The sequence below is a fragment of the Varanus komodoensis genome, unplaced genomic scaffold, assembly GCF_004798865.1.
Source record: "Varanus komodoensis strain SLA01 unplaced genomic scaffold, ASM479886v1 scaffold4, whole genome shotgun sequence".
NCBI classification, from domain to species: Eukaryota; Metazoa; Chordata; class Lepidosauria; order Squamata; family Varanidae; genus Varanus; species Varanus komodoensis.
In genome coordinates, this window is record NW_025335941.1 from 23,089,996 (window position 1) to 23,104,732 (window position 14,737).

General features: G+C 36.5%; 1 protein-coding gene across 1 annotated transcript in view; it reads right to left on the bottom strand.

The window, feature by feature from the left end:
- ROBO1 (roundabout guidance receptor 1) overlaps positions 1-14,737 on the bottom strand; it is a 321,775-nt gene that overhangs the window by 35,709 nt on the left and 271,329 nt on the right. The window contains exons 18-21 of the mRNA XM_044441909.1: positions 10,986-11,183; positions 7,316-7,342; positions 4,396-4,438; positions 421-575 (exon numbers count right to left, since the gene is read on the bottom strand). Coding sequence (XP_044297844.1) covers positions 421-575; positions 4,396-4,438; positions 7,316-7,342; positions 10,986-11,183 — 423 coding nt within the window. The remainder of the gene's footprint in view (positions 1-420; positions 576-4,395; positions 4,439-7,315; positions 7,343-10,985; positions 11,184-14,737) is intronic.

The window sequence follows — 14,737 nt, forward strand, 5'->3', positions numbered from 1 at the left end:
GCACTGTTTCTTCCCCTCCTATCCTCTAGTCTAGTTTCCCCTCTGTCCTCTATTAGTTTACTTTGCTTTCTCTTCCTGTCTACTGAACAGCTGGTCAGTGACTAGCAGGTTCAGGACCAAAAAGCTGAACCTGGGATCCTAACATCTCTCTGTCTCTCTTTAAAGGGTTTTTTCGTTTTTGAAGAGGGAAAGAGATGAAGAGCTTTGGGAGCACCACCGGAGGGGCCTGGATGTCATGTTAAGGACCCACTGATCTAGCATGCATGAACCTGCCATGCTCCAAAATAATACATAGAAATAATACATGGAAATAGGCTAACTTTCAGCCATGGTAGGCCTGAGCCAGTACAGGGTGCAAACAGGCAGAAGGCAACACAAAAGGAATTCAAAGAAAGTCTTTTAGTATTAAACAACATTTACCTGGCCGACTATAGGTAGTGAGGTTGCTGTCACTGTTTCCATTGCCTGATGTACAGCAGTTAATAGAGCAGTCATTGTGATTATTCCCAGTATTAGGCCATGTATCAGCAAGCCATGGCTGAGTAGCAGGTTCATTGATGTTTAAAAGACCTGGCCTTCAAAAGACAGAGTAGTAAGCATAACAAGTAGCACTTTCATAAATTACTTTTCTGTGCTTTAAAAAAATAAAGGTGCTTAGCCCTCATAGCAGTCCTGGGAATATGCATAGCTTGCTAAATGGAAACAGCTGCCATAGGGAGTGCTTCAAAGTAATATCCACAAACTTGCTGCATGAGCTTCTCCTTGTTTCTTGTGATCCGCTGGTGAAGCTCTGTCTCAGTTCCTTCACTGGATGTTGTAACACTCATTATGTGTGAAGCAGGGAGATGGTCACTGATGATCCTACACATTTGGAACTAGTTTTGTATGGGGCGTTTATCAGGTCAAATTTGCTTTTTTCCCTTAGTTATTTAGAAATGAATCACTGGAATGCATAGCACTTTCACATCTTTTACAATTTTCTATTCTATTATTTCTTCCATTTTTTTTAAAAAAGTTGTATTTTTCCTTCATGCTATGTGGCTTGCATACAATTTATATATTTAATAGATTAATAAAACAATATATCAGCCCATGGTTGCAACAACACATACTCTCTTATGCTTAAGTGTTCTAGTATTTCATTATCACTATGCATTATTTTCTTTCAACATAATCCTCACTCCTATGCCATGCTCATCTTTCCTCCTAAGCCTCCCTTGCCCTGGTTACTCAATCTATCCTGTGAAGTCATTATCATCTATGAAGCTTTTGTCCCCTTTGTTCCCCATAATCTTCTGGCAGATCATGGCATTCATGCAAAAATCTTCCTTGGATAAAACAGGTATAGTCCATGCTCTGGTCATCTCTCATCTCTACTAATACAAACTTCTATTCTCTTGCCTGTGTGAAAGCAATCTGTTGTAAGAAACATAGCTGTCAATATAAATGAAAGTAAATAAAGTTATAGTTCGGTAAATAAAGATCTAGATATATATTTGACAGACATGTTTGACATGTTATAAATAAAAATACTAGTCACCAATTCTAAAGTATAGATTTTCACAGTCATACCTATGCCGACACTTTTATATGTGAAATTGAGATGGATCAGCAACTACTTGCAAAGGATCCAGCACTCAGTGGACAAAAGCTTAAAACATTCAGTATATGTTTGTATGTATGTGTGTTACATTTGCACTCTATGTAAGCATCCTTCCATTTAACAGAGCGGCTTCTGTTGCATGATTTGCCATCAGGATAACAAGTGAAACAGATAACTAGGCATTTATATGCCTTTGGGATTTATCCGCCCATATAAATATGAAGTGAATACTATTATTCAAAGCAATGAATAATGGATTATAAAATGTTGCAAAAATAAGTACTCTGTGATGGTAGCAGAGAAAAATCTTTAAAACCAAGCTTGAGCCAGCATCTCTCTTGACCCATCTGTAACTGCTGTACTGTCTCTTTCTGTGTACTTCTATATCCCTTCCTGTAAGGCACATAAAAACAGCTTCCTACAGGCAAGTGTTTACTATGAGTTCCATTGCTGCAGCTACAAGGGCATGACTAGCAAGCATACACTGCAGAGCACAGAAGCTATTTATAACACATTTTTTTCCTGCAGGAATAGAAACCATATACATGGCATTTGAAACAGCAAGGCATCTCTTGTGGTTATCTGTAAAAGCTATGCCATGTCTTATTTCCCTCCCTGAAGAAACTGGAACTCACCGGTATAAAACACATACTACAGGGATAAGGTCAAAGGACATGCAAAAACAGTTTTCTAAATTAATCAGTTCAGAAGAAGTAGGTTTTCATGGACCCAAGTCCAATAGTACAATTGGAGGAACAGGGAGTGACATAAAAGCTTGACAAGCCAAATATTTACAAGAGGAGATGAAGGAATCAGCTATCTTCCACAAGGTGTCCAAAGGATATGCATGGAACATTTTGTGCAACTCACCATGGAAAATTGTTTCTGGTGACTTACCATGGATAATACTTCTAATTCTAACAATTTCTTACTAATTTATTGTATTTATATCCTTCCTTTTTTCTGCAAGGAACACAAAAGGGCTTTTCTAATCCTCATCTTCATTTTATCCTCAAGGCAATGCCATGAGGTATGTTAGGCTGAGCGTCCATGACTGACCCTGTTTTTAGCTGACTAGATGAAGCACCATGGAGGGAGAGGCAAGCAAAGTGACTGGTTCACAGTTTGAATGTGGCATAACCTATCAGCCCCAGCCTTTTCCCTCCTTTGCTCTCTAGCACCCACATTTTCTTTTTCTCTGTGGATGCTTCCTGACCTCTTAGAGGACGCTGACAGGGTTCTTTCTGCACCAGTTGTGACAGGGAAGGGGAAGGACCATGGTATTTGGAGTCCCAGCTCCAAGTCTGTAGGACCATGGGATTGTGCCCTAGGACATTCACAGCAGCAGTGGTGTCTCTTGAATCCTTAAGAATTGTCAGTGTCTTATGCTTCAAAATATAAGCATTTGCTGTGAATAAGAAACCCCATAGGTGGGACTGCTTGATGAAGAAGCAGCTTTCCCATAGGTGGTGGAAGCACTGGGTGAAGAAATGGCCCATGATGACCTTGACCTGAGATAAATCCATGATTTTGGGGGGAGTTTACTGCAGTCCATTTTGCTGCAAACCAGGAAGGGAGGGATTCAATTATAGTATATGAAGGGGAAAAGGGGAAATATATAATCATGAGGATTATTTCATGTTGACTCATGCAACAAGAAACTAGTTTGTTACTTCTGAACTACGGTATTATAAGTGCCAGGACTACTACTGTACAGTTCAGCGAAGTGGATGCAAGTTCGTGACTCTGTTCAGGATTGTTTTAAAGAATGTTTGGGTCAGCACTGTAGGTTATCAGAAACTTCACGCAGGTGAATGTATGGAGCTCTATGTATATGAGTAAGCAGGATGGGAGAGAAGAAATAGAGGGTTTCCTCCCATCTCTGTGCATAGTACAGAGTGACTTAATTTATACTGTTAATTTATGTTATTCTATGGAAGTTTATTTATGGATGTGAGCCGCCCAGAGGCTTCGGCGAATGGGGCAGCATAGAAGTCTCTTAAATAAATAAATAAATAAATAAATAAATAAATAAATCAGAGAAAAAGTAGAAAATCCTTTCTCTGTGCCCTGCAAACAAATACAGTTCTCTTCTGGCAGACCCAGCAGGGCAGCATTTATTCCTGGCTAGTAACTTTAGGAAGGTTATTTACAGGGCTGATTTGTTTAGAAGAATGAATCTAGCATGACTTGAATGGGGCTGTAGAGCACATGTCCTGCACATGACATATCTTGGGTTTTTCCTTGGCATTTTCAACTATGTTAAATAGGTAGCACATGGCTAGGAAAAAAATTCTGCCTGACATCCACAGGCTGTTGGCGTTGCTAGTACTATAGTAAATACTAATTTATGTCGTTCCTTGTACCCATGTTGCTTGCATGTTCGAGTGTGCTTATAAAAAGCCTTCAGCGAAACACAAGTAGCATTTGTATGAGAATTATTGACATAAAAATGGCATTGCGTTTGTTTCAAACATAGTAGCACCATTTATCTGTCATTTTTCTTTATACTTTTCCAGGAAGTAATAGTCAATCTTGTTCTTGTTTTTCAAAAAGTGCATAACTGTCAACTGCATTCATAGCATATTTTTCAATTATTTGCTTTTTTCTTTACATTTTATGTCTCCGAATGCCACAATTTAGCTATTTTCATTCTCTTTAATCATCCTTTATTTCAGCAAAACATGTAGTTTGAAGTTAAAGTACTCCCTCTGCTGTTTGTTTTCTGAGATGCATTTTTGCCCATATACTTGAAGTAGTTATGTTGGAACCAGAAAGACACACATTATTACCTGCCTCCGCTGCTTACAGCTTCTCCGCCTCTTTGATATGTTACTAAAATATAAAATTTAGAAAAACAACAAAACTATTATTATTTAATGTGTTCAACCTGCTTTTTAAAAAGCAACCCACATAAATTGCTATTTTCATTTTTTTCCTTGTCACCAAATTGTTTTTACAGCAGTTATTTCTTAAGCAAGCCCATATATGCATATTATATACATAGTACCTAACTATAAACCATCACAGTGCAACCTAAAATATCACTGCAGTCTTAAGCTATATTATATATGCAGTACTTAAGCATATCATAGTATCACCCAATTTCCACAACAGTTTTAGAATATCTTTATCTATTAAATAAGGCAAAACTTAGAAATTGTTTAGGGGCACCAATGTTTGCTGTATGCCTTGAATTTTACAAAATTGAATGTGAAATAAAGATGTAAATGTTTCCAAATATTTCTAGATCTATTTACAAGCAGGGAAGTATTTTTTAAAGACTATTGCCTGAAAATCTGTTTTTCAGTGGGCACAGCTCCAAATAAACTTGCTGTACTTTTATCTTCTTCTCTGAGGTTATGCAAAGGGCTAAGAAAATTAGCTGCAGTATACATGACTATGGATTCTACAGCTATGCATTTCCCAAACTAGGAATGTGTTTTAAAAGGCAGCCAAATTCTTCTCCTTAGAAGAACTCCAAAGTGGGGGCTGCAAGGCAGAGATAACTGCTTGCAGTGATTACAATAACAGGATTAAAATGTAGCAGCCAGTGGTACTGGGCCTTTTGCTGAAAGCTCTGTTAAAGATGAGGGACTGCTAACCATTTAAATTCAGCAGAACAAAACTACTTGGAATCTGAAGTATGGAACAGAAAAGTTTTGAATTTTAAATATAGCCTGCATTTCTAACAACTTCTTGCCAATCTTCCTGTTGTCTGTTGTGCGGCTATCACTTGCTACGCCAAGCATTGATCCGAACATTTTATTCTTTATATTTTAAAATACTTCTCTCTTGTATGAAATGTGACAATGAACCAAAACATGTTTAAAGTTAATAAATGTTAGCAATGCTAATCATTTAACTAAATCAATGTATTTCTCTCTTCTCTGCAGAACCCAGGGACTGAAAACAGGGAATCTGAGAACAATATGAGTAAGTATAGACCAGAGATATTCAGCATGGGATCTACTGGGGCCTTCAGCGGCACTCTGTTGGGAGTCCTGTTTCATTCAAAAGTGACTTTTACTTTTTAAAAAACCCTTGGAAAACATTAGGTCACCAGCTTCCCCTGCCTTTTCCTGGACCTGTAGCTGATCAGCTGCTTAGCAGGAAAGAAAGAAAGAGTTACTTCCTAGACCCACCCAGTCTTCTTCCACCCCTGCAGACCTTTCCCCTTTTGCTCTCTTTTCCTGGCCACTCACAGCCTTTGGGCATTATTTCCTCATCATTTTTCTCCCTTCCTTGCCCCTAACCCTTTTCTCCCTTCCTAGCTATTAGCCTTGGTCCCCTACAGCTACCTTGTTTATCTTGCTGTCTCTTTCCAATCCTAGACTCCACACTCCATTTGTCTTTCCTCCTTCCTCTTGATGTTTCTTCTGCCTTTCCTAGTCTCATTCTTTCTTTCCACTCTACTCTTTTGTTTTGCTATTTCCCCTCATTCAAGGCTCTAAATCTCACTATTTGTCTTCTCACACCCCTCTTTTGATTAGTTAGACACCCATGAGTAGCTATTGTATGACTAGTCACATCCTCCATGTGAGCTATTTTGCTGTGGTGCATACAAATTCTCAAATGTGCCTACAGGTCCAAAAAGGTTGGCAACCCCTGGTGTAGACTAATACTCATACAGTTTTCAGATGACATTGAAATTAAATGAGAAACTAGGTACAAAATGCTTTTTAAAAGTTACATAATACTTATGTCTAAGGATCAGAAAGATGTTGATAAAACTGAATGGATCTGTTGTAGTTTTTCCTTCTTAGGGGATTTTGAACACCTTAGTCTCTCCATTGAGAAAATCAGTATCTGATTCAGAGTAAGTAAACAATTTAACTGAAAAGTACTTAGACTCTTATAGTTATGATAAAATGTTATAGAGAATGCTTGTCTACTTGTTAAGGTAATTTTTACAATCACGACCTTCTGCAGAGATGTGCTATTCTGGAAAAAAAGCAAATCTTATAGGGAGTTGTACAGTCATCAGTTAATTTTTGGTTATTGCTGTGGATACTCAATATTAACTGGCAGACATTTAGTTTGCATAGTTCATGATCAGTGTAGTCAATGCAGGCAACGTATAATAACCAATGCTAAAATTCAGATAGGACAATATTATAATATAATGCCAGGATTACTTTGCTTTACAAATCTTCTGTGCTACTGGCAATCACTAGAACATGATGATTTCAGAAGAGGAAAAGTTCCAGCACTGACAGAGAACACCTGAGATCAGTCATGAATATCCCCCACCACCTCAGATGAGTTTCTGTTATAAGAACAGATGACTTTCTGTTCTAAGTACTAAGCAATGATCTATGAAGGTTTGGTAGAAATGAATATTCCCTTCCTTTATGAAGCATCCCTTGTATTTCCAAAGAGCATTTTTTTAATGAGCACCATGTTTGTAGACAACTTTCCAATAATGGAAACCAACAGAATTAGTGAAAAACAACCATATCATAAATTGCCATGGAAGGCTATAGAATGACATAAAGCCTTCCAAACAATATAAAAACTCACACTTCAAATACCAGTGCTGTATCTATAAAACAGGATAAAGGGCACTATAAATGAGGATACACCACTTTAATTAACATAGTTGAGACTCCATACTGCATAACATTGTGCCTGGTTATATAAAGGAAGATGGAAAAGAGAAAGTCACACAGGCACATGCCAAACTGTCAAGGGAAAAGTGCAAATATATACCTGTTGGTGTGAAGGTAAAAGACGGGACTGAAAATCAAAACACAATAAAAACTGGTTATTAAACTGAAGAGAGAAAGGGAGATCACATAACATTAGTATAAATCAAGGCAGCAACCGAACATAAAGCAAGGGTAAATATGTCCAGACATACCGATATGTGAATAAAACCAAATGTGTGATTCTAAAAAGTAGCTGGTCTCCACAGATACCATTGCTGAGGAAAATGACATTCTATAATATACACTTGAGAGGAATGGAGTGTGGTTTAGCCTCTGAATGACCTTCACTTTACTGTCTCCTGTTTTGCTGCAAATCCATGAACCAACAAAAATCCTACACTAGTTAATCGTCTAAAATAAAGGCTGACAGTTATTTTTACAAGTATTATGAAGATTTTCTTTTTTGTTACATTCACTACATCAAGCAGTAAAATGCATAATAGATCAATATGGGTACTTAACTATTTAGCAGAGTCAGAAATTGTTAGGAGTAATGTTTAGTTCAGTTTATCGCTTGATAAACAAAGCAGCATTTGGAAGAACAATAAGAGAAGGGGGGCACCTGAGATGAAGGAAAATGTTTCCAAAGGTGCCAAGGGAAAACTTGTTTATATGAGCCCAACACATTCCAAAGACACAATTCCTTTGTCAGGGGCAATCTTGTAAAATGCAAATGCTGCAAAAACAGGAAGACAGATTACTAAGATAGTATCTATCTGTCATATACCAAACAGTAAAATGTTTGATGGAATAGATCAATATAGACACCTAAATATTTCACAAAGAGGTGGTAATTATTGGCCAAGCAAGTTTGAAAAGGCAAGCATTTCTCAGTTTGGGTTGACCCCCAAAGTGCTAATTTGCCTTTGTGCAAGTGGTGGGGGCTGTTTGTGAGACAGAAGAGAATTCATAGGGGTATGAGTGCCCTGTTGGATACTGTCCAGGGTTAACATATAGCTTATTGCTTGATAACCAGGACTTTGCATGCAGGAGTAATGAAGAGCTATTCAAATGGGCCAGTTGTATTTGACTTGCACCAGAAACTGTGTTATACTTTATTGGAAGAGCTGCTCAGTGTTGTGTAATTTTCACACTTATTTTTAATATACAGTACATAGGACATATATAATTACAAGGAATTTTGGAAAAGATTGCTTTTTATTTTCAAGTAGTAACACAGTTAAAGTAATCTTTCTTGACTCACCAGCTTACGAATTTAAACAAAAAATGTTCCCTTAGGGGGAAAAAACCCTTCAGTATTGCAGCTCCTACAGATATTAATTGAATCAATAAGAAGTCTAATCTAAGAGCAGACCTCCAGTGCAACATCTACTCCATTGTTTTCCTAGCACATACTTCCTCTGCTGTTCAACAATAGAAAATATTTTCAGTATTCGTAATGGGAAGAATGATGGCATGAAAAGCTCCTTAATCCTGAGAAAAACAAAGAAATGTGAGAAAAGCAGCAAAGTAGTTCCTAAATGCATCATGGCCTTGAAATTTATGTTAGCATACAAGCAACAAAGGGAGGATAGAATGGCTGATATAGAGATGCACCACTAGGATATTTTTTGCTGCATGTAAGTCTGATTTTTGTATTAGGAACAAGGCCCTTAAGTCTCTGAGGACCCAGGAAAGCCTCATTTAGGACATGCAGCATATGTGCTTCTGTTTTTATCAAGCCACTTTATTTCCAAGAGTATTGCACTGAACAAAAAATGAAAGCCTCTAATCAAGTGAAGCTCTGTCCTTCATTTGTAGCAATGCTGTTTTTATCTCAGGAATCCTGTTATTATTCTCTTTCTCATGGTTCTTTTCACATAGCCAAAGGAATTTAGAGTCATTAAAAAAGAAAATGCAGGGTCATGGTAATAAAGCTTTCACATCCATACACAAAATGATGTATTTAAAATAAGTGTTACTCATAAAAAGCTCAATAAAGCATCTCCATATTGAATTGAAATAACAAGAGTTGAAAAAAGATGAAAGATTTTTGCCACTATTTTCCTGTGAACTGCATACTCAATAAAGTTTTGTTGTAAGAAAATGAATATAGATCAAACCTAAGTGAAATCTTTAACTTTTAGGCGTAAATTTTATTATCAGAGCCTTGATTAATAAAAATGCTTAATATCCTCTCAGGCACTAATGCATGTGTAAATACAGAAGTTTGTTTGGTTTTTTTAAACAGTTGTTAAATCCTCAAACTGAATGTTCAAAGGAAAAGAAAGGACTTAATGAATTTTACTGATCCTCATCTTTTATATTGACTTGATGGTCTAAATATTGACCAATTATCTTTGTTTTTTTGAAATTGGTTTTCCCTTCAAGTGTGTTGAATTACATAGCCTTTTTGTTTTTAGTTTTTGGAAAATATATGAAAATTTGTGGAGTCACCTACAGATATTTATAACACACACATATCTGCATAAAATAGCAAGATACCAGAAATTTTAAAATTGCATGCTGTGGATTTAGCTCCACTTATATCCAGCATTAGTCCAACAGAACTGTGTACAAAAGATCACATGACACCATGCAATTAGTATAGTTAAAACAGAACTGTTAATGTAGAATAAAGGGTATAATTTAATTTGTCCAGTGAAATAATAACCAACACAAGTTAATTTTTGTCTCAGCTTCACAGAATATACAATGGAATATTATTTGACCACAAAGTTATCACTAACTTTGCCACTTTTGTTTTTGCCTAGGAAGTTTATATTCTAAAGTCTTTACATCCTGGTAGTTTCTGAAGATTCAATCCTATGCATGGTTAGACAAGTTGCTATTGTACATTTAGGGTCATATCAGTATAACTTTCTCCCCTTGGCACAATATTGGAACATGGGAGTTCATCAGTTCCATCTTTCCTCAGAGATAAGTATCTGTGCTCATTCTGTGACATTTGTTAGGGATTGCTTGTGGACAAGCTAATAGGAGGTAATCCTCTTAACCCTATTTTCATAAACCTGGGAGCCATAACCTGGGAGCAATAAGAAGAAGATGCAAATTATGGCAGCCAGATTAATAATTGGGCCTAGAAATTCCAAACACATAACACCAATTCTGACCCACTTGCATTGGGTACCTATATGCTTAGTAGCATAATCAAGGTGCTGGTTTTAACCTATAGAATCACTGTCTTGGGACCACAATACCTGATGGGACACCTCTCCTGACTTCTATTTACCTGGGCTATGCTCTGCATCTGGGGCTTTCCTTTGACTGCAAACTCCAAGGGATTCCCAGAAAGAGACAACAAAGAGGAATGCCTTTTCATTGGTGTCTCTGCCCCACAATTGTGAAATGCTTTCCCTGGTGCCAATATTGTCATCTTTGTGGCATCAGGGTAAAACAGCCTTCTATTCCCAGACATTTAATTGGCATATGATGGGTTATGTCTGCTGTTTTTAAAACTAGGTTTAGTTTTAAATGTTAAACTGCTTTATATTTTTATATATTTGAATGTTTAGCTTTTAAAAATGTGCATACTGGAACTGTATACTTTGTTCTATTGCATTTGTATTTTTATGCTGTCTTTGCATTTGATTAATTATTCTGAATTGCCCAGAGAGCTTCAGCTACTGAATTGTATAGAAATGAAATGGAACTAAATTAATGTCTTTGAGGCAGGAACGAATATATTTGAAAAGGAAATAACAAAATACCTTTTCTTATACCAGCATAAGTACTAGCGAGACCAGTTCGCTTCTTTCTGTGGCGGTATAACCAAATGCTGAAAACCATCAGGATAATCCAACAGGCAGCACCAATTCCAGCAATGAACGCTGGCTGTTTGACAACATCTGAAATCTGCTGGGCTAAACTGACTTGGTCTTCTGGTGACACAGGATTTCCATGAGAATCTGAAAGATACCCAGAATGCATAAGTATAAATACTGAAGAGCTGTTCTCAAGTTCCTTTATGTTTCAGATAAATGCATGTCTATTTCAAGCAATTCTAAAAATGGACATTATCTATAACTGTTGTTACTTTGTCAATATCACAGCAGAGATGTGAGTTGACCTAGTAAAAGAAAAACATATTACAATAAAAATGCAAATTGTAGTTATGCTCAAATTTTCCTCCTTGGTAGAATGGAACATTAGTCAGTTAATTGGCAGCAAAAACTGGGTGAACCCAGAGAAAACTCTGAACATGCTGCATTTAAGTTTGACAACAATGAGAAAGCATCACTTAAACTTAAAAAATAAAATAAAAAATAAAATGCTAATAGCATTTGTTTCCTTCCCTTCATATCTACCCCTTTCTGTCCAGAATTCTATGTTTTATACATAATAAATGATAATGAAAGCAATAAGTGTCTCTTATTTGTCACTGGGAAGCTTCTTTAATATTACATATGCTTTCATGGTTTTGAAGCTAATACTCCTTGTAATCTGAAAGTCCAATAAATGGTCCAATTCTTATCCCACACTTCCCCAATCCATATCTGTGTTCCAGATCCAGAACATTCATAGTTATTTGTACAAAATCAAATTGGTTGCCTTACATTTTATGAAATTCTATGAACAACACTACTGAAATATCCTGATGGGATTAACTGTATAAAGTGTGCTGAGATTAATTAAACTCTCTCTCTACGTTTTATTCATTATCTCATGCCAGTTGATGCTATATTAAAATATTCTGCTTCATTTTACTTGTATCACAATCAGCTATAATTTTTACAGTATCATGGACTACAACTGTTTCCATTTAGTAGTAGAAAGAACCCTCCATTCCCAACATCATTCATCCATTTTTGAAAAGAAATGCTACCTTGTTTTATAATTTCAATCATTTGTTTTAAATTTAATGCATTTCCCTACTTTCCCATTAACATTTGTTACCATCTTTTCACAGAAAATAACTCGACAATTGGACAACCTTTTAAAAGAGTTTAAGAGATGTAAAAGATGATCACAGTGACAACATAAGCCATATTCCGTATTCCCACATATGATTCAGTACACAGATTATGTAGGAAGTGCCACAAATGTGAACAGCACAATAAAACTCTCCTTAACCTTTGCTGCTCTGATGACTCACATTTTGGGATACTATTTGTGAGCTAATTAGCATGATGGTCATAATATCATTCAGCCAGCTGCTTCAGGTTTTCTATGTTTTCATATGTTGTATAATAGCAACAGAGAATGTTTGCACACTTCCCATGGACACAACTATGAGAAAGTAAAGACTATTTGGTTTTACCAGTAAGACTCATTAGTAAATTTGATTATACACCAGCATATAACCTTCAACAAAAAGACCTGCACTGAATGCCATAAAAAGACTGGTATGCATTGTGTCTGTGTTTATCCTCTACATAAATGTTTTCCATTTTTATGACTGTATCCATTTTTATTATACTGGCTTTACTGATGTATGCTGCCTTGGAAGTGCTCCTGCCAAAAGGTGGCCTAGGATTATTTTAACTGACTCAAAACCCAACAGTTCAATCCAATACACATTTCTCCTCTCTGAACAAGCAGCTGGTGATGGAGGAGAAAGCACTGCTGGACTGAAATGTGGACAACACATCAGAGATCTGAAACAATCATTTCCTTACTTATTAAAGAATAATAGTGATACAGATACACACACATATATATGTAAACAGACATATGTGAAAACAAAAGGGTATGGCTCATTTGGTGCCCATTCAGTGCCACTTTGATGTGGGTTCAGGTGCCAGGCCCTTTGGTGGGGGAAAGACCTATTCTTACAGAAACTTACTGTTTTATTATTTGCTTTACTAATAGTCTGTTGATCTTACTGTATTTATTGTAAATGGCCCAGAGATCCCTCTGGTCTATAGGGTGGTATATAAATGTCAAACATAAATAATAAATAAGTAATCAATAAACATACACAAGTCAAAGAAGCAATGTGTGACTGCACAAAGGCTTTGTTATCTTACTTTGTATCTTAATTAATTTGGAATGCTGGAGCACAATTGATGTGGAGTATTCAAGCGTTTTGCAACAGAGTTGCTTTACATTCATAAGAGATGCAAAATGAGTGTGAAAATGGTACAAAGGACCCACACTGTACTAGATCACAAAACAAAAATAGCCCACTACAAGAACATCAGTGGGCCTCTGTACAGTCCACTACAGAGGTTGTGCTTTAAATAAAAAGAATGTTAGGGAGTACATATAGTTGCACTTGCTGGCAGATCAACATGAAAGGCATGATAATTAGTTCACTAATCATGCCTCATAATAGGAGCTGTTACAGCAATAAAAATTCAAGGAGAGTTGCTTGTATTCGTTTCACTTGGGATGTCTAAGACATGAATAATACACTTAACATAATTATCAGATTGAAGCTCCTCATAAATGTATGATGTATATTCACACTGGTTAATATTTTTATGAGAAATGTTAAGTTTTCATGCTGGAACAATGACCTGTTGGGGTACGACAGTGGAAGAAACACAGGAAAGAAATTGGCAATCCATTATTCATTGTTTCCTCTACCATAAGCTATGTGCGCTGATACGGACATGATTTAGCAGTGATGCTTCAATGGAAGGGCACTCACTGCATTTTTGGCAAATGTGCGATCATCTCTCCTAAATCACCCATGAGGGAAGCCAGTTTTCCCTGTGTGTAGCTTTAAACCATTTTCCCCAAAGACAAATTTAATTAAAAAATGAAGCATGCTAATTTCCTTTTTAAAGAAAGGGAGTCAGTCCACCTGAAACATGGGGTAGAAAGAAAAAAACAAGTGTTGAATTTGGAGACAACTGCCTAGTCAGAATTCAACAAGGCATAAATGTTTGGGAGTGTCAGTTAACTTCCTTATTAGAATTACTTATTAAGTTTTACCAGATACATTGAACCACCAGTCAGTTTTATAAATACTTATTACAGGTGACTAAATACAACATATGGGGTGTTAAGCAAGAATGGAAAAATGAAGTGGATTGTTTATCTTACGCTGGCATCTGTCTAAAAAGGATCAGTGGATCAGAGGTTACATCTTATTTAGCATATAACGTCTTTTAGTAAGAATGTGTCTTAACTGGTTAACTGCTGGACGTATAATACAGTCAGTGCTTCTCTTACCCGTGTTTTGGCAATGCCCAGAGCCTGCATTTTTTGTAAGAAGGTAATAATATGGATAAACATTGTGTTGGAAAGCTCTTTAATTTATTTGATGTAGATGATCTTTATGATCTTGCTTCTTGCAAGGTCAGTGTAAATAGATTTTATGTGCCTTTTGACACCTAAAATACTGCTGGTATTGGAAGGACAAATAGCTGTCTCAGTAGACAGAGGACATAATGAGGCTTTTAACTTTTGAATGGGTGGTCTTTAGGCATAACCTATGAATGCTTGAATATTTCATCTGCCTTTGAAGAAGCTTCTATGTAACTATGCTTATAGTAGTATATCTTGCTCTTTG